The sequence below is a fragment of the Sciurus vulgaris genome, assembly GCF_902686455.1.
Source record: "Sciurus vulgaris genome assembly, chromosome: 7".
Lineage (NCBI taxonomy): Eukaryota > Metazoa > Chordata > Mammalia > Rodentia > Sciuridae > Sciurus > Sciurus vulgaris.
The window spans coordinates 74,025,905-74,050,529 of NC_136467.1; the positions used below are offsets into that span (position 1 = coordinate 74,025,905).

Below are 24,625 nucleotides of genomic sequence, written 5' to 3' on the forward strand. Positions count from 1 at the left end.
TTCAGACAAGGTTTCACTAAGTTGCTTAGGGCCTCACTAAGTTACTGAGGCTGCCTTTGAACTCCTGATACTCCTGCCTTAGCCTCCTTAACAGCTGGGATTTCAGGATGTGTCACCAAGACCCAGCAAACAGAGCTATTTGTTTGTTAATATTCACACAAAGGTTGTTGTAAATAATGATTTGCATGTGTTTTGTTTGTTTAGTAGCCCTGCTAGGGCTTTAAATTTGAATGCAACACAGCATTGTAAAAAGAGGCAATTTTATACTGGCATTGAATTTTTAGTTTTTTAGGATAATCTGCCATGTGAACTTGCATTCCCATTTGGTCAACAGTTTGCTATATAGCTGAGTAGTGTATTCTCTAGTAGTTTGCTTTAGTCTTCAGCAACCCCTGTGGCCTCCCCCATATTGAGGTCAGCTGTCACTGCCATGTATCATTTTGTGCTTTGCTGTCATTAATCATTTATTTTATCTGCCTAGCCCCTGTATAAGCATCAGGATTTATGGCCCCTAACCTCCACTGACAAGATAGTTATAAAGATTTCACTGAGGGAACCATATGGTCATCAAATTGATTTCCCCCATGATACTTCTGGTGTTAAATATACAACACATCCTTCATATAAAAGAAGAATGAGTGAATTCTCATAACAAATCTATATAGACTATTGGCTTTTTATAGTGGCCAAATAGTACCAATTTCTGAGTCTTCAGGATCGGGAGTGGGAGATTATGGCTTTAATTAAGTAATTAATTATTGATTTATTTTCCAGGCTGCTTACAGAAATCTCATCTTCTTGGGATGGATGCCAGAAGTATTTTTATCGCTGTCTTGCAAGGCATGCCAGGCTTAACATAGCCCTTGCAACTCCTGCCAAGGTAGAATTATACAGTATGAGAATTGTAAGGGTCTAGGGAAATCTCCTATTCATCCCAGGGTAGCATTTTCAGACCTTGTCACGTGATAACAGCCCATTAGTGGAAGCAACTGAACTTTAGCAAAACTCATTAAACCCAAAATATAATAAATCAGTATAATTTTGTGCTAAGTCATACCCCCTCACACTCCCCCTGCCCACCATCCAGGTCCTTTCCCACTGAGCTACAACCCCAGACCTTTTTATTTTGAAACAGGGTCTGAGTTGCTGAGGCTGACATCAGACATTTGATCCTCCTGCCTCAGCCTTCTGAGTAGCTGGGCTTACAGGTGTGTGCCATTGTACCCAAAGACTGTCTTGTGGTAAATTTTATTACATACATTCACCAACAGGACCAACTATAAGAAAAATATGGAAGAAAGACTTCACATATGCCAACTTAATCTTTTTAAACACTTCATCGTAGTTCCTATTGATGGAATAACAATGATATGTGGAGGCATAATCTGAGAACCACTGCTCATAAAGATGAATGTACTGCCTCTAGAATGCAGCACATCCTCAGCTTATATAAACAAGGGACTCTACCCTGAGAATTTTTCTTGGAATAACAGCTTTCTTTTAGACCCTCCCTGGGTGATGTTTACCAGCAACACCTACAGCATGCTCTTCCTTCTACTTCTGCCAGGAGATGGGCCTGGGCAACATTGAGAGGTGTAAAGGGTTCTCAGCACACCTGATGAAGATGCTCATCCGACAGCGGCGCTCTCTGACCATGCTGACTGAGCAGTGGATTATTCTCAGGTATCAGCTGATGGGTTGTAGCATAAACTGACATGGTGTAAATATGTAAGTCAAGCTCAGTTGCTTCAGGTGTTGAGGGGAGCAAGACCTGCTCTCAACTGTGAAATGAATGTGAGACCCAAGTAAGGGGACAGGTTTTCTCTTAACTCTGCAGCTAGGTTTTGGCAGTATTCCTCTGGCCACACCTTTTGGGAGAATGAGGCCTAGGGAATGCAATCAGGGCTGTGTCAGACTGAAAATTATCTTGGGTGAACTATACTTGGGTCTGGAATGAGGTTGCTGAAAGTCCAAGTTCCTGTGGGCTGATAAGGTTATATTTATATTTGGGACATTTCCATCTCTGAACAGAGATTAGATTGAGTCTGTTTCTGTTAGCATTTGGGGATCCTCAAGTGGCAATTTGATGATCCATAAATGGATATTTCTCAATGGAAACACATGATTAAAAGATGAAGACAGGAAGGCTGTCATCATCTGTTGAATGGATTCTTGGCTGAAAGATAATATTTCCAGACTCTCTTTACTTTGGCTTCATCTATTTTCTGCTCCGTTCATTAGGGTTTATTTAGTAAGGTATCACACATTTACTAGATATTAGTTTTTGAAATCCCTACAATGATGTGATTTTGTGTTGGTTTTAAGAGGGCTCTAAAGATCAGGTGAAAAGCCATTAGTTTTGATACCTGTTCTGAAAGAACAACCTTGTGTTTAAATGTTCTAGGAGGCATTTTAACAGACTTCATACCTATCTGGGGTATTCTTTCTTTGTCTCTCTCTTTTGTTGAGGCGCTGGGAATCAAACCCAGGGCCTTACACATGCTAGGCAAGTGCTCTACCACTGAACTATACTGTAGCCCTTCTTATTTACATGGAAAAAACTATGCTTGTCTAAAGTAAATTTGTATACTTTGTATAAATTTGTATGATTTGTATAAATTTACTATTAAAAACAACACAGTGACATGGTTGAAAATACTATTGTGTTTTCTTTATGGGTTTTTCTGCACAGGAACCTTCTCTGCTGTGTACAGGAAATTCACAACAGGTTGGCAAGGCCTCTGGTCTACCCTGTGGCCTTTCCACCTCAGGACAGTGTGCAACAGTGGACAGAGCGACTGCAGCACCTGGCCATGCAGACCCAGATTCTGCTTGAGCAGTTTTCCTGGCTCTTCCAGTGCTGTCCTAGTGCAGAACCAGCTGCAGGTGATGGAAATGCTCCATTTCAGGGTCAGCCTTCAGACACCCACCTGGAAAGACCAGAACTCATCAAGGGACTTCTGTCCGGAGTAGTGCCACCCTTTGATCTGAGCTACCCATCCCCAGTACCTGGAAGTCAACTGCCCTCTGGTTGCCAGATGCGGAAACAAGACCAGCTTTGGCAACAGTCAGTTTCAGGGTTAACAGAGATGCTGAAAACCATAAAAACAGTGAAAGCTGATGTTGACAAAATTAGGCAGCAGTCTTGTGAGACCCTCTTTCATTCATGGTGAGTGTGTCTATCTTTACTCTTCCTTTATGTGCTTAGGTACTTATTCAGAGTTTGTCATGGGATAAAATTATGAAAAGAAGTATGCTTTAGTCCATTGTTGTTCAGTGGATCTACATGGCACTTGACAGTCTTACTCTAACCTTCAGATGGTGGGTTTTGCCCAGCGTACATTTTTTAGTGGGTTAGAAGGAGGGGTGTGTGTGTGTGCATACAAGTGTTGTAGCCCCTTCCTTTCAACATTGTGGCATTTCTGTTGCAGGAAAGATTTTGAAGTTTGCTCTTCTGGGCTGAGTTGCTTGTCCCAAGTGTCAGCTCATTTGCAAGGCCTAGAGTCCTTGTTCGTTCTTCCAGGGATAGAGGTTGAGCAAACAGAACCACAAATGAGTTTAGTTGAAAGCCTGGAGTACGTAAGAGGAGAAATCAATAAAGCCATGGATGACTTTACTACTTGGAAAACACGTCTGCTCACTTCAGGCAGCCATGGAGGTGAGGATTATTCAGAAAGGAAAAAGTGAAAATTCAACATAGAATGATGTCTTGTAGATTTAAGTCTGGGTTATGTTTTGTTTAGATATACCTGTCTGGGGTTCTAAGATAAGGAGTGTGGTTAGAATTAGCATCAGCTCTCAACTGTTTTTTCTCACTTGTTTGAATGCCTTGTCTTTAGGTGGTTAACCTGTTGGATGTTTTGGTGTACACAGGTAGGAAGGCAACACAGGCTTACCATCATAGTTGTCTCTTAGACTGAAAAGCTTGGGACTAAATTTGGTGTTTATGCATACCATCTTAACTGTTACTTTTATATTTTTAGCATTTTTTGTAAATTCATTCTAATACAAGATGATAAATTTGTAGATTTATCTAGGCAAGGAATGTATCTTGCTATAAACCTTGCATCCAGCACAGCTTAGCACAGTAGTATACCACATAGAAAGTGCTCAAAGTGGCCATTTGTTAAATAATAAATGAGTATTGTTAATGATTTTCAGAAGTATCAAAGCTAGTGATTGGTGGTTATTGTTTTGCACTGTTACTTACTAGGACACCCAATGTTGGATGAAAGCTTCATTGAAGATTTTGCAGAACAAATGGAAATTGCCATCCGAGCCATCCTCTGTGCCATCCAGAACTTAGTAGAAAGAAACAGTGAAAATGCAGAGGAAAGCCCTGACCAAAAAAGACCACAAGAGGAGGATGGTATGTCGGACAAAAATTAGATTTATAATTGATTCAGTTTTTGTAATGTAATTTTCTGTGGCTAAATAGTTAAGAATAAATATTAGAAACAGATGATTGTGCATGAATAGGGATAAAAGCATTACTTTTTGCTTATCATGTCGTTATTTTCTCTGATTGAAAGAGGGAGCAAGCTTTGAGAGACTGCAACCAGGACATCTAACAAAACTCTTAGATGATGACTTCTGGGCTGATGTGAGCACTTTACATGTGCAGAAAATAATTTCTGCCATCTCTGAGCTATTGGAGAGGCTAAAATCGTACAGTGAGGATGAAACTGCATCGAAGCACACGGTAACCAGCTTCTATACAAACTTCTTGCTCTTCAGAATGGGCTGAGCAAGGCAAAGTGGAGGGAGTCCCAAAGCAGGTCTCAGTGCCAGAACCACTAAGAATTTGGTACATTTGTAAATGTAAATGTCACTGACAAGCTTTGATAACAGCTTGGGGTTTGCTTGCTAAGGGCTACAATTGTGAGATGCATAGGTGCAGAAATTAATAATCCATAGTATCAGTTAAGATTCTTTCATATCCGAATCACATACTCCCAGGTATCTGTGCTAATGGTGGATATTGCCACCATCAGTGAGCTTTAACAGCCATCTTCTGCAAACACCATTCCCTTCACAAAAAGCTAGCAAGGTGAGAAGTTGTAGTCTCTGTAATAAGTCCAGAGAAGCAGCTTATATTGTAGGACATTTTAAGTTATTCTGTAGTATTGCCTCTAGTGTCAACTTTGATTTCCTAGAATTTATTTATAAAAATTAAAAAAAAAAACACTGAAGTAAATGACTTCAATAACTGAGAATTCGAAGGGCATTTTTGTGAGAGTTTATGTGAACAAGGAAGAAATTTCAGTGAGCTGTGAGTGGGAGGTATGCAAACACGTATGACTCACCATTAGTGACACACAGCACATTCATGAAGCCATATAACCACTGTTGCTATCTAGGTCTAGAAAGTTTTTTCTCCCCAAAGGAATAGGAGCGTGAGCAGGCCTTTTGGTTTCTCTTGTCACCAGGTCTTCAGCCAGGCCTGTGGCTTGTTGGTGCGTCTGGTACCCATGCTGCACAGCTTCTCAGACCTCGTGCTCTTCTTCTTGACCATGTCTCTAGCAACTCACCGGAGCACTGCAAAACTGCTCTCTGTGCTTGCCCATGTCTTTACAGAGCTTGCCCAAAAGGTAAGGACTATTCACATGAACACCATGGAATATCAGGGACCCAAATATTCTGTATCCCTCACAGTGCTGGGTTTCACAGGCTTGTATTTTGGACCAGCACAAATAGCAGAAGCTGATTTGATTTACTCTCCCTTCAGAGTTTAAGGCTTTGTCAGGCGGGACCTGTTTACTAAACCTGTTTCCACTAAGATCTTGGAACTCCCACTGATGAATTTCCTCAGCTCCATGGGCTACCTAAACCCTGCTTCTGTTTAGCAGGCTGGTAGCTTTGCTTTAGACTATTTGTAATTACAACTAGATGATAAAAGAACTCTTGGTATTAGAAGGAGGGTTTTTTCTTTAATAAGGAAGTAGCTCATTTATTCAATCATACTAGCCAGGACTATGAAAAGCACCAGTGTTGTAGAGATTATAGATTCTGCCTTTGAAATTCATGGACAGAAGACAGTGAGATGTAACAGATCTCAGCATTATTATAGAATGTGTTGTCAGGGATATCCAATTCTTGTACTCTAAGTTTGTCACTTACCTTTACAGGCCTTAATTTCCTCATTTGTGAAGTGATATTTGCCTAAACTTGTAAGCTATTTGGCAGGACAGAGGGTTACCAGGGATTGAACCCTGGGGCGCTTAACCACTAAGCCACATCCCCAGCCCTTTTTATTTATTTATTTTTTTATCTTGAGATAGGGTCTTATTGAGTTGCTTAGGGCCTTGCTAAATTGCTGAGGGTGGCTTTGAACTTGTGATCCTCCTGCTTCAGCCTCCCTAGTGACTAGGATTACAGACATGTGCCACCATGCCCAGCTTGCCTATACTTGGAAGCATTTTTTATAAGAACCACTTTCAAGTGAGTTTTGTTTTGTTTCTTCCTTTGTATTCTGAGATTTTCTTCAAATCTAAATATAATACAAATGAGATTCACTTGAGGAAGATATGAATTTACAACTAAAGATGGGGTTTGGACTTTTTGTAAACACTCAAAAATTCTTGGTCACTGAAATACTGAAAAGAGTTAAAAAGTGGGAGGCAAGCTGGTGCCTCATATCTGGAAGATGAATATGTTTATTCATTAAGCAATAAGTGATTGATCATCAGGTTTGACTGGCAGTGATCCAATCTTACTTTGCATCACTTCTTGAAGAAAACACTGCAAAAGACAGTGGTAAGCAGTGTGGTGGTACACTTCTATAATCCCAGCAACTTAATAAGAGTTTGAGACAGGAGAGTGGCAAGTTTAAGGCCAGCCTCAGCAATGTGGTAAGACCCTGTTTCAAAAATAAAAGGACTGGGGACATAGCTCATTGTCAGAGTGCCCCTGCATTCAATCCCCAGCACCCCAAAAGAAGAAGAAAAAAAAAATAGTGGCAGGATAGTATGTATGGTAGGGGTGCCTTGAGATTGGGTCAGCTACATTTGTCCATTTGTACTGTTGCTTTTGTCTGACAGACTCTAAAATGACTTTGGCATGACAGATTTGTGTACTCTGGGGTAGGGGGCCTGGGCATGAGAAGGGTTCTGATATGTCAGCATGTTAGGAGCCCAGTGACTATCCCAGCTAGAGCGACTATAGTGATGTGCACCCTCAGAAGGGTATCTGAATTGCCTTCTTGTGAGGTCCCTCCTTCTGCTACATTTGAACATACCTCTTTTAAAACAACTTAGCTCAGTAGGAACTTAAATAAGTTAACCAAAAAAAGATTTTTTTTTTTTCGGTGCTGGGGATTGAACCCTGAGTCTTATGCATGCAAGGCAAGCACTCTACCAACTGAGCTATATACCCAGCTCCAAAATGTATTTTCCAATCAGTTTTCTGAGAAGTGAGCTACCTTGCCTTTCTTTTTTTAAGTGTCCAAATTATATTCATATCCTCTCTGAGTAGTGCTAAGGGAACTTGAAAGTAGGTTAGTGCTTCAATAGTAGATTTAGGTGCACAAAAAGCCATTTCTGCATAACCAAGTCAAAATCACGGTTCATTGGTTTTGGCAGTTTACTTTTTAATGCATTTTCATCCTCAGACTGATAAATATCTTGATAGTATATATCTTCTCTTACAAAATTAAAATATCTGAGAGCCATTACTACTTTTCTGTCCCACAGGCTAGTACTTTTTTCAAGCTATTTTCTGACATGAAACGGTTTTTTTTTTTTTTACTCTTCAAGATTGTTATCAGACCTGACCGTGTTCTTTCTAGATCCCTGACTGTCCTGGCTCAATGACTTGCTTCTAAGTAATATACTTCTAGTATATTTCATTCAAAATTTTGTCCTGGCAAAGTAACAGATTATCACATGCCATAGGCCTGTACAAAGTCAAAGTCATATGTAAATCTGATGTCAAGCTGTGAAACTATATAGTAACTGTTATCACCAAGGAGGAAAAGAATATCAAAGGTCTACTATACTTCCATCGGGTTTAAGATAACTGAGCTAGAAAAAGAACTAAACATTTTCCCCCCTTTGGTAGGACTTGAAACACTTCTAAACTGTTTTTGTGCCTAAATATTCACTCCATTTTTTCCCAAGGGATTTTGCCTGCCTGCAGAATTTATGGAAGATTCAGCAGGAGAGGGAACAGCTGAATTTCATGACTATGAAGGAGGTGGAATTGGAGAAGGTGAAGGCGTGAAGGATGTGAGTGACCAGATAGAAAATGAAGAACAGGTATGAATTCTTATGCATGAGATAGATTACAGAAGCTGAATTTCTCTCCCATGTCATACATATATATGGTTTTTACTGGGTTATTGGTTTTCAGACTGATCTTATGGATATTGGTGCTTAGGCAGTAGATGTAAATAAAAAGCCTGAAAAGCTCCAGAAAGGACTTTTTCAACTTAGTCATTGGTGATAGCTGTAATGTTGGAGGGAATGACTGTTTACAATTTTATTTTAAGTGGAGAAGTTTTTGCTAAATGATTTCTGTGATGGACTGACAGTTCTGGCTCCATGAGAATGTTATAGGCCATACTCTAAGGGAAATGACTAAACAGACTCCATTTTGCTCTGAGACTCCATGTTATGTAGGAATTAAGCTTCTCCCATGGGAACACCCCGCCTCTGTGCCCATCATCAGTTTCTTGGTGTGACATGTTTAATAATATACAATAGCAACTCCTATGTAGTAAAGAATTGCTCTCTTTTGATTCCTATTGCTCTTAACCAATGTACCATGTAAATGGTAATTGTGTGGATATTAGCAACCATTCTTTAGTTTATATGTAGGTAAGGGTCAGTTTGACCCACTTCCCCCTCTGTCGATGATCTCATGATGTTAGTTTGTAATTTTGAATCATAGCAACAGACACTTATGATTGATGTGATTTTTGGTATAAGAACCCCTACAACCCTGAGGTCGGGGCTGTTCTCCCAGTAGCCATTTTTTTTGGGCATTGTGTGAGTCAGCTGGCCAGCTTAATAAAGACTCTCAAATTTGGACTTCTCAGTGGTGATTGGTCTATTATTAAATTGCACCCCATAACAATTTCTACAGAATACTTTTTGATAGTTCTTCTAAGGATAAAAAGCTTGACTGTTTTAAGTGATAATTAAGTAATAATCCCAAAGTTCACTAGTAGATTTTCTCGTGTATCTTTAAGACTTGTTTAGAATTGAGATTTTGTTACTTTTATATTTTTAAAAAGGATGATTAAAAATCAACCATAGTGAAAAAGATAACAATCATGAATCTTTTTGTTCAAAATATTAGATTATATAGGAATGTATAAATTAAGGAAAAGTGAATGAAATTATATTCACATTGGGGCATTCTTTCAGAGATCAAAGTGACAAAAATAAAAAAGATTGAGATAAATTATATTTTTTTAAATCTTACAGAAGAGTACCTATTCTTTTAAAATCTCCCTGGAATTTTTTTTTTTTTTTTTACAATTTTTGAGAAGAAAACAAAATTCTTTATTTTCTGATCACAAAAGTAATAAAGTGCAAATTAACTTCAGAAATGTAATACAAATAGGGAGACAGGAAGGGAAAAGGTACTGGGGACATTATGTTATTTGAGTGTATATCAGCGAATCCCACAATATGTATAATTATAATGCACCAATAAAAATTATTTTAGGACTAGGAATATAGCTCAATGGTAGAGTACTTACCTTGCATGTGGGAAGCCCTGGATTCAATCCCCAGTACTCCTCAAAAAAAATTTTCTTTTAAGAAATGTAAAACTTACAAATTATTACATGTGTCTTCTTTCTTAGGTCTTTTTTTTTCTTTCCCCAGAGTTAAGGGTACATCATTAACCTGGACATTTATATTCTAGAACTAAAGTAAACATTAGTAAAGTTACAACATTCATTTATATTTTCTATTATGCTTTTTGATACAGGTGGAAGATTCATTTCAGAAGGATCAAGAAAATGGCAAAGAAGATCCTGATTCAAAATCTGATATTAAGGGCGAAGATAATGCCATTGAAATGTCAGAAGACTTTGAGGGGAAAATACATGATGGGGAGCTTGAAGAACAAGGTATGAGATGAACTATCACTTCATTCTTGTTTTAGAAAACAAATATTTTATACAGGAATACAGGTTCTCAGTAAGAAGCCTATTATAATTGAGACAAGTTTGTTACTCTGTATAACTGCAGATGAAAACCTCAGCAGCTACATGTGCCATCACCATCTCCACTGAAGCAGAAATTAGGAGTCAGTTTTGGAGATCCTTCATCTCCGAACCAAGACACTCACTGCCTCATGTGCTTAGGTGCAGTGGCTTGGTACTGCCGTACAGGAAAGCCCAAAAGAGAAGTGAGATGTCTCTTAACAGCTTGGCAGTCAACACAAATTATTCTGTATAGTTTTTGGTTGGTGTTGTTTTGTTTTTAATTTAAAAAAAAAAAAATACTCTTTTCTCTAATTTAAAAAAAAAATAGTTGTTTGTTAGAATGAAAATTTAGTAAAGAAACAAATACCCTTTAGGCCCACCACCCAAACCACTTAATAAATTTTGGTTCTGTATTTCTTTCCATTTATGTCATATCTATGCACACACAAGAGCACATAGAGAGCTATAGCCTGCTTTTTTGAACATCTTATAAACATTTCTCTTGTCATTAAAAATTGAGAATGTGATTTCTTATAAGAATATGATTTCCTATCATCATCAGCCATGTTTGTACCATTTTTTTACCCTAAATTTCCATCTAAAGTTAATTTAAGATAGTTATCTTATTCTAAATAAAGATCTTACAGAAACGAATGCTGACCTTAGAGTTGAAGAGTGTCTGCTTGCCTGTGGAGTGTAATTGTTGGCAAAGCAGACCTTGAGCAAAGACAGAGGCAAGAAATTTTTAATTAATTAATCTAGGCCTGGTTTTGATATTGGACAAAATCATAGAAGTACAGTATATTGGAGATGAGAGAGGATCCCTGGAAATCATTATTTCAAAGATAAGAAACTAGGGCTGAGGTTGTGGCTCAGTGGTAGAGTGTTTGTCTAGCATGTGTGAGGCACTGGGATCAATTCTCAGCACCATATATAAATAGATAGATAGATAGATAGATAGGATAAAGGTCCATTGACAACTAAAAATATATATTTTATATATATGTATATATATATACACATACACATACACACACACACACATATACGATGGGAAACTAAAGTCCAATGAGGTTAGTCCCAAAATGGGTATATCCCTACACCAGAACCAGATATCCTGACAGTAATTCCACCACTCTTACTATTTATTTATACACCATAGACTTATTTCTCCAGTTTGCAAAATACAGAGAAACTACTTGAGTAGATCTGGGAGTAGACTGTACCAACAGGCAGTAAATCCCACATGGGACTGTGCCCAGAAATGGGCCCATGCTGTCACACACGTAGGACTGGGTTAGAGATCTGTCTAACTAAACTCAGTGCCTTCCCTTTCAGAAGAGGATGATGAGAAGTCAGATAGTGAGGGCGGAGACCTGGATAAACAGATGGGCGATCTCAATGGTGAGGAAGCTGACAAACTAGATGAGAGGCTTTGGGGTGATGACGAGGAGGAAGATGAGGAGGAAGAAGACAATAAAACTGAAGAAACAGGACCAGGAATGGATGAGGTAATTAAGAATCCCCCATCCCAAAGACCCTAGGCCAAGAGGAGATACTGTCCCCACCACCTGCCACTCCCTGCTTTTTCTTTTCATTTTTTTTTTTTTTCTTCCATCCTCTTTTACTTTTTTTTCTCTGACCATATTGTGTTTAGAGCTTAAACAGTAGCCTGACTAAAGTCATCCTTGTGTTATGGAGAAGGCAAATTAAGAAGACTGGTTCAGATCCTCTAAGCTGATTCTGTCTACACTGAATTTCTCCAACTTCCAGTTAGGAGAATTTCAAGGCTGGTGTGACACTGTAGTGCAGAGTAGATGCATCTAATTATCATTACCCCCATTCACACACTAGTATTTTTGCTGTTGTCTGGCCACTCCAGATTATGATCTCTGGGATGGAAATTAGCCATATATAAGGGTTATATAGGGGAGAAGTCAACTGTGTAGAAACAGTTTCTTGAATAGAGTATGATGATATTGTGTCTTTTATTCTTTTGATGTTTAGGAAGACTCTGAACTAGTTGCTAAGGATGACAACTTGGATGCTGGGAATTCGAACAAAGATAAAGAAGACCAAAATAAGAAAGAAGAAAAGGAAGGAGCAGAATCAGATGATGAGAGGCAAAGCCAAGATAAAATTAATGAACAAATAGATGAGGTAATAAGGATTTGAAACTGCTCTGCTCTCCTGACTTAAGACCAAGGCCCCACAGGGCAATACATAGTTCTTGGAGTATCTTATGATAGTTTTTCCTGTTCATTGATTGCTCTCCCGTTGATGCATTTTAAAAAGTGCAATACAGGCTCTTAACAGGACGTACAATATTTAACAGTTGGTTAATGACAAGGTAGTCCATATGTTTTTTGTGTTCATGCTCTAGCGTGGAAACTAAAACCTGCAGTTCTTTTATTTCTTCTCATAACTTTCTGTTTTGAGATTGAGTAACACAGGGCCTATTATCCTTGGAGAGCCTAACAGAAAGTGAAATTTTGAAATTCTAACATGAAAGGTCTAAAAATATTAAAATACTAAAATGTGCTGATAATTTTAAGGAAGAAAAGATATTGTAGTCTTCTCTTGGTGTAGTATAAATAGTTAGAGCTAATTTTATCTAAATTACTGGGTTTTGGTCCTTTTTCTTCTTCTTCTTTTTATTGCTCTAAAGAGAGAATATGATGAAAACGAAGTGGACCCTTACCATGGCAATCAGGAAAAGTTGCCAGAACCTGAGGCTCTAGACCTTCCAGATGACTTGAACCTTGACAGTGAAGACAAGAATGGTGGTGAGGACACAGACAATGAAGAAGCAGAAGGTGTGTCTTTCCTATGAGGCCAGTTGGAAATCATTGTCACTGATAATGAACAAAAACTGATTTCAGAGAGCTAGCCAAGTGTCACAGCCTGTTAAGTATTATTTGATCAGTTCAGTCCCAATTGAAGAAAATTGTTTGCTTTTTCTTTATAGTGTTTCTCATGTGAGTGGACTACAGTTCATAAGCCAGCAGATTTTGCTCATTTCTTGTCTTGTTTTGGTACAAACAAGACAAGACCCTGGGGGTGCTTTGCCACATACATTGTTATCTCTCCAAAGCCATTACTATGTGACCATCTTGTGAGTTGATATAAATACAATGTAGTCTTGTTATAACCATGCAGCCCAGTTACAGTTCTTTGAGGGAGATGATGGTTTTATTGACTGTTGTGTGTTTATTCTGAAATATGAGGTCATTATAATGGGGAATGAGACTAAATATTATCCCAAGAAAATCACAGGGTAGTAATCTAGTGTCTCCCTTGCCGATTTTTCAACTTTATTGCCTCCTCTTGGGAGTATAGTCTGGTATTAGTTGAAAGTGCTGTGTAGGATGTGCCCCCCAAAATAGAGGGTCCCTATCATGTTAATTAACCAGACAGAAAGATGCTGGTTAGCTTCCACTCTGATTTAAATGAGTTATGTACTTAGGGAAGAAAAAAATTGTGTATGTGTATCATATTGGAACAAAAATACCTAGTTAGAAAAGAATGAATAAGAGGCACCATTATGTAAAAATTTAATTTTGGAATATGACTTCCATCCTGGAGTCAAAAACAAAGCAAGCATTAAATAAAGATTAAAATCCACTACAAGTATAATAAGCTATCTACCTTAAAATACACAAGCTCATTTAGGCTATTGTGTTTATGAACTAAGAAGCAATTATCTTAAAGAATTATTTACTAATAAAAAACTGATAAAGTATCCAAAGTATTCAAAAGCTCTTTTAGTAAAATTGTCAGATAAAATTATTTCCATTTGAATGTGAGTTGTATTTTCTATGTGTGATAAAGAATGACATCTACCAGTTACCCACAATGATGACTGAGCATCAAACTGTAATTTTATGACTTTGGGCTAAATTTTCCTTTTGTGGGTTTTTTTAGTTTGTGGGTTTTGGTTTTGTTTTGTTTTGTTTTCAAGTGAATGGATTATTTTTAATGAAATGCACCACCAAAACAATTGTATATAATATAAGCATATGGTATGGAAACTTCTTCTATAAAGTATCAGATAATAAATAATTTAGACTGCACAGTACATGAGCACTCTATTGCAAATACTACTGTATTATATAAAAGCAGTCATAGGCAGTACACAGTGAATAAGGCAAACATATGAGTAAGAAAATGGATGTGGCTATGTTTCAGCAAACCTTGACCTACAGAAATGTTAAAGCTGGGTGCAGTGCTGCATACCTGTAACCCAAAATGACTTGGGAGGCTGAGGCAGGAGGATCACAAGTTTGAGGCCAGTTTCAGCAACTTAGCAAAACCCTGTGTCAAACACCTGGGCGTGTTGCTCAGTAGTAGCAGGCCTCTATATTCAATCCCCAGTACCTCAAAAAGTAGAAAGAAACACGTAGAGGCCAAATTTGGCAATGAACTGTAGCCTTAGAACCTCTGACTGAGAATAATAATAAAACATCTGCATAACTACCTCCCAGATTAAGAAATCTTAAGTTTTCACATTTCTGAGTTCCTTGTTTTTGTTACCTATCCAGAAGAGAATCCGTTGGAGATCAAAGAAAAACCTGTGGATATGGAAGAAGCAGGTCATGAAGCTGAAGAGATGAAAGAAGAGACTGAGGCTGACCAGAACGCAGATGAGAATCAACCCAAGCCTGAGGAAGGCCCCAGTGAAGATGACAAGGTGGGAGAGGAGGAGGAGATGGACACAGAAGCTGATGCCCAAGACCAAGATGCTGTCGAACATCCTGAAGAAAACTCAGAGGAGCAGCAGCAGCCTCTGGAGGAAGAAGACAGGGAAGCCACTGAGGAAGGTGGAGAGAATGGCAACCCTGTTGACCAAGGTCTCCAGCCTCAGGTATTATGGGATGTGTACGTTTTCTTATGTTAAAAGTAATAATAATGAGAAGGAGAAAACACTTTATTCCCACTAGCATCTCTTTTAGGATACTTCTCCATTACCACATGGCACTGCCAACAGCTTTTAAACTTGTGTTTGAAAACTCTCTGACCATTCCTTTCTCTTTAGTCTCCTCTCAGAGAGGAATAGGGAGCCTACTTGCTGCACAAGCTTCCACCTAGTGTTGTCCCACATTTATACTATGTTTGATTTCTCTGCAGAATCAGGAAGAAGAGGAGAAGTCTGACACAGAGGAGCAGGTGCCAAATGCTATGGAGAGGAAAGAGCACACTTCCTGTGGGCAGACTGCTGTGGAGAACATACAGAGTGCACAGGCTGTGGAGCTGGCTGGGGCTGCACCTGAGAAGGAGCAGGGGAAAGAGGTGATAGGCTTTGCTGCCTTGACCGCCTGCCTTCCCTATCTAAAGTTAAGGAGCAGTAGCAGTAGTTGGTTTATGTGTGATTTTTTGTTGTTTTATTTTATGTTGCTGACATCTAAAAGATCATTTCCTATTCTTGGAGAAAATGACTATATACCTATTTTTATACATGTCTGTCAGGAAAAACCTCAGAATATTTGCTACAGGCTGTGTTTAAATGATATGCTTCATTAGAATCAGGTTCATTTTGTTTTTCAGAGAGCTCCCAGGAAAGGAAAGGTTGAATTTACACCTTAATATGCCTCTACTAGTATTTTTCCTTGTTCTTCACTCAGCTTCTAAACATTTCAATTTAAAAAGCAAAGCAGTTCTTCATTCCTTGGCCTAGTGGTGATATGTTCTGTTATGGCCACAAATCATTCTGCTGGCCCACTATTGAAAGAACATTAAAGCTCAGAGGGCTTGTTGGTTAGCCTCATTGAGCCCCAGTTTTCTCACCAATAACAGCAGCAATTTTTACTATTTTTTTTTAACCTACCTACCATCATTCATTGAGCACCCAGTAGATGGTAAGCATTTTTAATATTTTAGCAAGTCCTCTTAATAGCCCTGTGAGATAGATGATGGTGTTCCATTTTCCCCATTTTATATTTGAGGAAAATAAGCCTATGAAGTTAAATAATAACCTCAAGGGTACACAGCTGGTAGAGGATGAAGCCTGGTATCTGACTGAGGCCTAATCTGTGCTGCCTAGGAGTAAGGCATTGTGCTTGTGCTCCTGTACACAAGGGACTAATCAGCCTCGAGAAGCAAAGGAACCTAAGAGGGCAACATAACTCTGGTCTCAACACTCCTGTTTCTGCCCACAGACTGGGCCGTAGTCATGGGTAAGTTCTGGTAGGCACAGGTGATGAGCTGGCAGAGAAGCATCATAGTAAGAGAAGTATGCTCAGTGCAACACAGTAATCAGTGCTCACAATAATTTCCTCCATCTCATTCTTCTGTGGCTTGGGTTTCCTAGGAACACGGGAATGGAGCTGCAGATGCAAACCAGGCACAAGGCCATGAATCCAACTTTGTTGCCCGACTGGCCTCGCAGAAACACACCAGGAAAAACACACAGGTCTCTGTCTTCCTTTAACTAAATTTAGGTGAAGCCTGAATATAGAAAAAGATGCTCTAAATGCAATTTTTTTTAAAAAAGTTTTTTTTTTTTTTTTTTTTGTTTTGTTTTGTTTTGTTTTTTTTCTTAAATAAGCTACCTTCCCCAGTCTCTGCTCTCCTACCAGACATAGTGGTAGTCTAGGTGAGCACACCAGGACTGTGGGATTTTCCCAATGTGATCTCACAACTGGGGTTCCTTCCTTGCACTCATAGGCCATTCATGCTATGCAGCCTAAACTCAGTGCTGGTGGCTGCTGTTCAGCACCAACCAGCCTCACTCATTTCATTCTCCATAGTTTTTTGCATTTTTTTTAATGGGGTATGATTCATGTCCATGAAATTATTATATCAAAACCAGTCTCTTAAAGAGTCTACATGCTATCCTGTCCCCAAGTAACCCTTCCTTACCAGAGCAAATTAGTGCTACCAGTTTGCTATCTTCAAGAGATATCTTCACATGTAACATATATACTGAAGTATGTCTATACATATGTTTCTTTGCTTCCTTGACTTTATTTCAGACATAAAGTACATCTTATTGTTCTGTATAAGCATACAGAAGCCCCATTCTTTTTAATAGGTAAATTGAATCCCATTGCTGTTATGACTATACCTAATTTACCTATGGATGGACGTTATAGTTATTTTGAGTTTTTTTGTCATTACAGACAAGGTTCTGATGAATTTTCTCTTACTTCCCACAGAGTTTTAAGAGAAAACCTGGACAGGCTGACAACGAACGCTCCATGGGTGATCACAATGAGCATGTGCATAAAAGGCTGAGGACTGTGGATAAGGACAACCAGGCTGAACAAGAATTAGCCCAGCCCCAGCCCCAGCCCCAGCCCCAGGCCCAAGCAGAAGACGCGGATGCATATGAGCACATTAAACAAGGACATGACACATATGATGCACAGACCTATGGTATGAGAGGGGAAGATTTGTCTTTTTGCTCACTGAATCCTCCAACTATGTGCCTGCCAAGCAAATAAAGAGGGAAAGGAAATGACTTTTTAAACAAGTTCCTTATAAATACAGAATAAAATTTTCTCTAATAAAGAAATAATTTGGTTTTGGTACCAAGGTGTTATAATGATCAGGGTTTCTGGGTGTAGTGTAAGCCTTCTAACTATACTTACAGTCACATTCAAACCTACACTGATTTCAGGGTTTCTTGGTCCCGAAAACTTTGGCATAGGTCCCTGCAGTGGCAGGACCTGTGAACTTGAAATGTGTGTCTTCCCCATGAAGTGTAAAAGAAGATCTGGGCACAGAAGATCTGTCATTCTGTTGCCTTGGCGACTTTTCATTGTTGCATTCCTGATAGATAAATTAGTATTGATAATACCTACCCATGAGGATGGTACGAAAATGACTGCAATGGATAACTTTTTTCTCTGTCTCCACTTTATTGAACAGAAAGAAGAATGATTATTGAAAATTATATAGCTGGTCCAGTTCCTACCACAGGCTGCAATTTGGGCAGGTCTTCCAATACTTCAGTCTGTGAGACACTGTCTATCAGGGCAGTGTCACAGAGACCTGTTAGGGTCTCTGTCCCAATAGGGCAATACCCCACTGTGGATCTTTGTGAATTTACCACTACAAATGATCTGGAGATAGCACACAAGAGAGAATGGATTCCTGCCCTAGTATTGTCACAGCCTGGAGAAGGGAACACTATTCTAAAACTTGGGCCCAAGAGGGCTTAGCTAAGCTGTTCAGAAGTCTGTCACCACTTTAAAAAGAAAACCGACCACATATCAAGCTTTTGCTTTGTCTCAAAAATGTCTTCTGAGCCTCTGCTGTATGATCATGGAATTTCTCAAATAATCCTTTGAGCTAGGATATTATGTAGAGAGAGCAGCACACTGAACCAAAAAATTAAAAGGAATTGACCAAGTGTACAGTGCTGAGTTTCCCATGTTGGTCTTTGTGCCCCCTTTTATACTTTCAATCAACTCCTTATAAACTAGTTTATTTGCCTATAAGTTAGTAATGGGATATTTCCTTTAGTTGCTCTGAGTCATGTGCTCAAACTTTTTTCAGGTTTGTTTACTGGTGACAGAAGTAAAAACCCAAGTTAAGACACCCTGTTTCTGTGGTCACATGTATAATTACAGTGTATATTTGTATAGGAGGTAGGCAACAGGCAGTTCTATCAGTAGGTCAATAGGAAATTTTAGGCAAAAACAAGTGTCCCAGTCACACAGCTGGTCAGTGGCAGAACCAGCATTAGAATTTTGGAAGCTATAAGTGATACAGAATCCATAGCCCACTTGTTTTTACTTCATTATGCAAAGACCTAAGCTTTCTGTGTTTATGTGCATGCTATTTGCAGATGTGGCCAGCAAGGAGCAGCAAGAGTTTGCGAAAGAATCTGGCAAGGATCAGGAAGAGGAGGAAATAGAGGATGCCCTCATGGATACCGAGAAGCAGGAGGAACTCCAAACAGCAAACACAGAGCAGCTGAAGCCAGAGGAAGTCAAGTTGGGAACCACAACAGCTTCCAGTGAGAACTGCTAGTGACCAAGCCCTTTCTAAGCCGACTTGGAGAAATCAGTTCTCTAAGACTATAGTCTAGACTGGTTTTTTTTTTCTGTTTCAAGTTATTCATCCATGGCCTAGATAAATAACTTGCCTATAATTATTTACTGTATGTCATTTGGGGCAGAAAGGTAGAGGGGTGAAGTAGCAGGATAGCATCTTGAAACACAGACCCCAGCCCGGGTGCAGTGGTGCACACCTGTGATCCCTGCAACTTGGGAGGCTGCGGTAGGAGGATTACATATTTAAAGCCAGCCTTGGAGACTTAATGAGACTGATTCAAATTCAAAAAAGAAAAAAAGGGCTATAGCTTAGTGGTAAAATGCACTTGAGTTCAATCCCCAGTGCCCACTCCCTCACCCAAAAAAGAGACCTCAAAAGTTGAACAAAATCCCATTAGTCTTTAAATATATAAAAGAAAACAGAATGGTGTATTTACCATAGTTGTGTTAAGAAAGTATATTATTGTAGGAATATTTTTAATTATGTTGAAATATGTATTAGTATAAAATATTAAACAAAAATGCATGTGAGAAGATAACAATTTCTATTTCATTTCATAGCTAACCAAGTTCTGTTACCAGATAGTTTGTTTTAAAAAGAGCCATGGATGCAGCAACTTAATCTTATGAGCAGTGTGATAAATACAAATCCTAAAGAAACTGCCAAATTCAAAAGCTTTTTATTCTGCTTCATTACTGTCTTTTCAATGGCCTTCAACACTGTCCACTACCCTGCCATTACCCGAGAGTGGGAAAACAAAGCTTTGTGATTAGATTTGCCTGAATTCAAATCCGCAATTTGATTCTATGAATTGAGGCATATTTTTAATTTTATCTTTGTTTCAATTTCCTCATCTATAAGATGGAACAATCATTTTATTTTAGGTTTGTTTTTATTGATCAGAACTGAACCCAGGGCTTCATTGTGTGCTAGGCAAGCCCTCTATCACTAAGCTATACCCCAACCCTTGGTTTCTATTTTTAACAACACACAAAGCTTAAAGAATCACACAATCCTATAAGGTTTGTTAAGGCAAACAGTTTCCTGTTTGCTCTCTAAAGAATAGCTGACTTCAATAGCAGGGTGGGAAAGAAGAGAAATTAGTAAGAATTTGGCAATGACTGTCTCAAAAAGCAGGAATATTTGGAAATGTTGAGTGAACAGATGAGGTCTGATTCGTTGATGGGCAACAGGGTAGGCTCAGGCTTTATGCTAATATGATAAAACTATTCATTACTTAAAATAGGCCTTGATGAAATGGAGGTAGAGGCCCAAATTGTTAAAACAGAGGAACACCAAGACTCCAGGATAGACAGATCCTATAAAGAGAGAGAGAATGAGAAACCAGAGAGAAGCCGAGATTCAACCATTCATACAGCCCATCCGTTCCTCATGGATACAATTTTCCAGGTACTAAAACTGACCAGGTGCTGCTTTAATAATTGCCAAAATAATTTTAAATTGCTTTTAAGTCTTTGTCTTTTGAACTTTATAGAACATCTGGTTCATGTCCTTACCAAAATTTTTAAGAATACTATTGGTATGAGGGGTGTGTTCTTTATTTAAACAGGTGATACTGTTTCAAGTTAATCCCAGGGTCACAGTGCCCTGACCTGTCTATGATGGTGGGTCTGGTCTTAGCCTTGGCTCACATCCCACTTTTCTTAACCATCTTTGAGTAAGGAGTCTTAAGGACAAGTAACAATTCATGATGGTTAATTAACAGGAATGTTTGACTTATCACCTGCATTTAGGAAGAGCCCTTTGGTCAAAGTTTTTCACCCTATCAGTTTGATTTAATGATAGAATAGATTTCTTAAAGACTATTTTTATTATTGATGAGTTAAGAGTATTTGGTTTGTTTGGCTGTGGTAGATTTATAAATGTTGAACATTACCTTTATCCATGTCCTCTCTCTAAAAGGGGAAGCAGAATCTGGCATCCTCTCATTATGCCCTTAAATTTGCTTAGGTTTTGAGTCTCAGGCATTTGTTGGTATGCATTGAGTTCTTAATGCAGGGAGGAAGGCAGCCAGTGATATTCTGGTGGTTCTTATTATATCTCTTATTCTTGGCTTTTTCCTTTTAGCCCCTTATAAAAGATGTCAGTCAGCTAAGGCAGGAGATGGAGAGGCAGCTGGAAACATGGGAGCCACACGAATCTGGAAACTCAGGAGAAGTAAGCCACTGCGGTTTGGACTTTTAAAGTAGTGCCAACTGAGTAGGTTCTTAGCTCCACCTATGAAGAATGTAATTACATTTCTAAAACCCAGGTCTATGCATTGCTTTCTGGAACTTTGCCACTACATCTGTAGTTTTATTAAAATAGAGTATCTGATATTTAGTTCCTTTAACTTCTGTTGATGACTCTGTAGTAGATATGACAGTGGTTGTAAGCTAGGCAAAAGCCTATGCTGTGCCATCCTGTGAATAGGCTACCAGATCATTGCTGGCTCTGTGGATTAACCAGAAGTATCATTTTTAGTGATTTTGCATCCTAAATTTCAGTATATGTATATATTTTAATATTATCATTGTTCCTGCCACATTTGTGTTTCAAGTGCTTTGCCATAGTTAGTAGAAACATGGGGCTTTGTGTTCAGGAAATAAAGTACCATTCAGTATGTTACCTGAGGGATTTGCACTTTCTTGTCACATTTACTTTTGAAGCGTGACTCTGAGCATCCATGAATAAGTGGCTAGATCTGCTGGCAACAGAATTACTCAGTGAGATCTGCCTCCCTGTACAAAGGGCTGTAGATGTGAATAAGGCATTAATTTGGTCATGAATTCCAGTTATTAACTGCCTTGTTTCATTCTTTCTTACCTGGAACTGTGAGTTACAGTTTTGGTAGAAGAGGAAAGAAAACATTTCTAATCAAGTGAACTATAGGTAGCAGCTCACTGAAAGAAGCCTTAAAGTGCTTCTGTTAGGAAACAACTTGCATGAACCTTCCCATTACTGCTTCATCATGCTATGACTTGGTAGGCTTTGATATTCAAAGGGTATCTTGTATTTGTTGTCATTATCCCAGGAAAAGGCTGCAGCTGAGATGTGGCAGAATTACCTGGTCTTGACTACACCTCTTTCACAACAGTTATGTGAGCAGCTTCGTCTCATATTAGAACCTACTCAGGCAGCCAAACTGAAGTAAGTCTTCACAAACCCTCATAATGTTTGAAAAGATGAGGGTATCATCATTTCTGCTGCACTCAGCACCACATCTTTTAGTTTTGGCTCCTAGGCTGCCACTTTTGCTGTATAGGAACCAGCATGGTGCTCCTGCTCCTTACTTGTTTGCTTTTGTGATCTCTCCCACAGAGTTTCTCTTTTCCATTACTATCAGATGGGGAAACTTGCTGAGCCTTTGGTTGTGCTACTCACCTAGATGTATCCAATGAAAAGGAAGAAACCAATACTTTGTATTCAATGTAAACCTTTGTTTCTAACTTTTTAAAATGTATCTTGACTTTTTTGGAAGGACCTAGTTATTGCTCCCTCATATATACATGACCGGCATGCCTGGCTGGTGGTCAGGATGTACTGGTCATTAGTTCTTAATTTACAGTAACACTTCATTGTGCCAGGTGACTAGTTACTTGGTACTCTTGGTTTTAAGGGATTAGTGTGATTTTTGTTCTTAAAGAAAATTCTAAGTTAAGCACTTGTTAATTAGTTTTTGCCCCTTGTTTGGATAAATTTAACAGAGGAGACTATCGAACCGGGAAGCGACTAAACATGCGGAAGGTCATTCCATACATTGCCAGTCAATTTCGGAAAGATAAGATTTGGCTCCGAAGGACTAAGCCCAGTAAACGCCAGTATCAGATTTGTTTAGCTATTGATGATTCTTCTAGTATGGTAGACAACCACACCAAACAGGTAAGGAAGAAATACATGGCAGTTTAATACCAAACCACATTGAATGGATTACCCAGATAGCAAAAACAATGTGATGATTGTGATGAGAGTTCAGAAGGACAATGTCAGGATTTCTCAACTATTTGGTTCCTTTTTGTTGTTTTTTAACCCCATTGTTCTGTTGTCTGGATGCAGAATAAGTAAATTTGACTATTTTTCATAAAATACAATAATATACTATTAAGCTACTCTCCAAGACTGTATAACATAGCAATATCCAAAACCACTGATTTTTTTTCATGTATTCAGGATATATTTTATTAAGTCTGTAGTTTATTATTATTATACTACTTACAATGATACTATGGACACTGGGATGTTGATCATTTTTTTAAATGAAGCTCTTGTCCAGCATAAGCCAATGAGCAACCTAAAATGTGTATCTTCTGCCAAAAAAAGAGAGTAACCTTTGGACCTGCGTTCATATCTCAGCTCTCTACTTATCACATAACGCTGGGCAACTTTTTGTAAAAATTCAATTTTCGAAAAGTGAGGATTATAACAGTACTTATCTCAGAGTTATAACGTATATAGTGCTTTTTAGACTAACAGACTAATGTCTGAAACAGCTGATTTTACACAGGCATTTTAAGTGGGTTTTTAAATTTTGTCACCCATAAAGATTACTTTTTACATAGTACCTCCCTACCCCCATGAAAGAAAAATCAATTTATGGACCATATTTCACAAAGTTACTTTTATTAGATGATATCTAGAACAGACCATTTCTACCATTGTGATAGATTCTGGATTTCATCATTTGTGGAACCAAGGGGAGGGGCTAAGGCCACCAAAACCTCAGGTTTTGTTATAAATGTGATGGTCTTAGAACTATCATTTACCATACAAAATATAATATTTTCTGTGGAAATCTTGATGAAAAAAAAAGATTCAGAGGCACTAGTTTAGAGGATATCTGATACTAAGCCTTTCATTTTTTATTTTCTAGCTTGCATTTGAATCATTGGCTGTGATTGGAAGTGCTCTAACCCTCCTGGAAGTGGGCCAGATTGCAGTGTGCAGGTAAGGTTGCCTTTTAATCCCATTGGAAAACCCTAACCTTGTTATTTTAATCACATGACCAAATAACTCCTATTATATTTGGGTTTTTCTCCCCCAAGTTTTGGAGAGTCGGTAAAGCTATTACACCCATTCCATGAGCAGTTCAGTGATTACTCGGGGTCCCAGATTCTACGGCTGTGCAAATTCCAACAAAAGAAAACCAAGATTGCTCAGGTATGCGGCTGAAGTCAGAGGTCTTTTACATTAGTTATTCTTAAGCCGATATTGGAGGTGCGTAATTTTTAGGCGCTTCCTTTCCCCAATATAGTATTCAGGACAGGTAAAATTAATAATACAGAATAAGCCTAACCTTCAGTCTGTGTACCACTAGAATAGAAGCTTCATTGGCATCCATTATAAACCAAGGTGTGACTTTTTCTCAGTTCCTCAAAGATTAACCTAGCACCATTGCTTTTTCTAGCTCCCCTGTTTTTGGGTGGTTTGGAACATTCTACAAAAATAAATTTATCTTTCAGTGCCCTG

General features: G+C 38.6%; 1 protein-coding gene across 1 annotated transcript in view; it reads left to right on the forward strand.

The window, feature by feature from the left end:
* The window catches only part of MDN1 (midasin AAA ATPase 1), a 166,378-nt gene that overhangs the window by 138,195 nt on the left and 3,558 nt on the right, over nucleotides 1-24,625 (forward strand). The window contains exons 77-99 of the mRNA XM_079146702.1: nucleotides 775-880; nucleotides 1,568-1,683; nucleotides 2,693-3,169; nucleotides 3,432-3,658; nucleotides 4,214-4,369; nucleotides 4,533-4,702; nucleotides 5,430-5,591; nucleotides 8,118-8,255; nucleotides 9,940-10,081; nucleotides 11,498-11,670; nucleotides 12,167-12,319; nucleotides 12,828-12,975; nucleotides 14,701-15,023; nucleotides 15,287-15,448; nucleotides 16,467-16,568; nucleotides 17,314-17,533; nucleotides 18,951-19,121; nucleotides 20,406-20,569; nucleotides 21,248-21,337; nucleotides 22,194-22,309; nucleotides 22,867-23,041; nucleotides 24,030-24,103; nucleotides 24,202-24,316. Of these exons, the coding sequence (XP_079002828.1) occupies nucleotides 775-880; nucleotides 1,568-1,683; nucleotides 2,693-3,169; nucleotides 3,432-3,658; nucleotides 4,214-4,369; nucleotides 4,533-4,702; nucleotides 5,430-5,591; nucleotides 8,118-8,255; nucleotides 9,940-10,081; nucleotides 11,498-11,670; nucleotides 12,167-12,319; nucleotides 12,828-12,975; nucleotides 14,701-15,023; nucleotides 15,287-15,448; nucleotides 16,467-16,568; nucleotides 17,314-17,533; nucleotides 18,951-19,121; nucleotides 20,406-20,569; nucleotides 21,248-21,337; nucleotides 22,194-22,309; nucleotides 22,867-23,041; nucleotides 24,030-24,103; nucleotides 24,202-24,316 (3,880 nt within the window). The remainder of the gene's footprint in view (nucleotides 1-774; nucleotides 881-1,567; nucleotides 1,684-2,692; nucleotides 3,170-3,431; nucleotides 3,659-4,213; nucleotides 4,370-4,532; nucleotides 4,703-5,429; nucleotides 5,592-8,117; nucleotides 8,256-9,939; nucleotides 10,082-11,497; nucleotides 11,671-12,166; nucleotides 12,320-12,827; nucleotides 12,976-14,700; nucleotides 15,024-15,286; nucleotides 15,449-16,466; nucleotides 16,569-17,313; nucleotides 17,534-18,950; nucleotides 19,122-20,405; nucleotides 20,570-21,247; nucleotides 21,338-22,193; nucleotides 22,310-22,866; nucleotides 23,042-24,029; nucleotides 24,104-24,201; nucleotides 24,317-24,625) is intronic.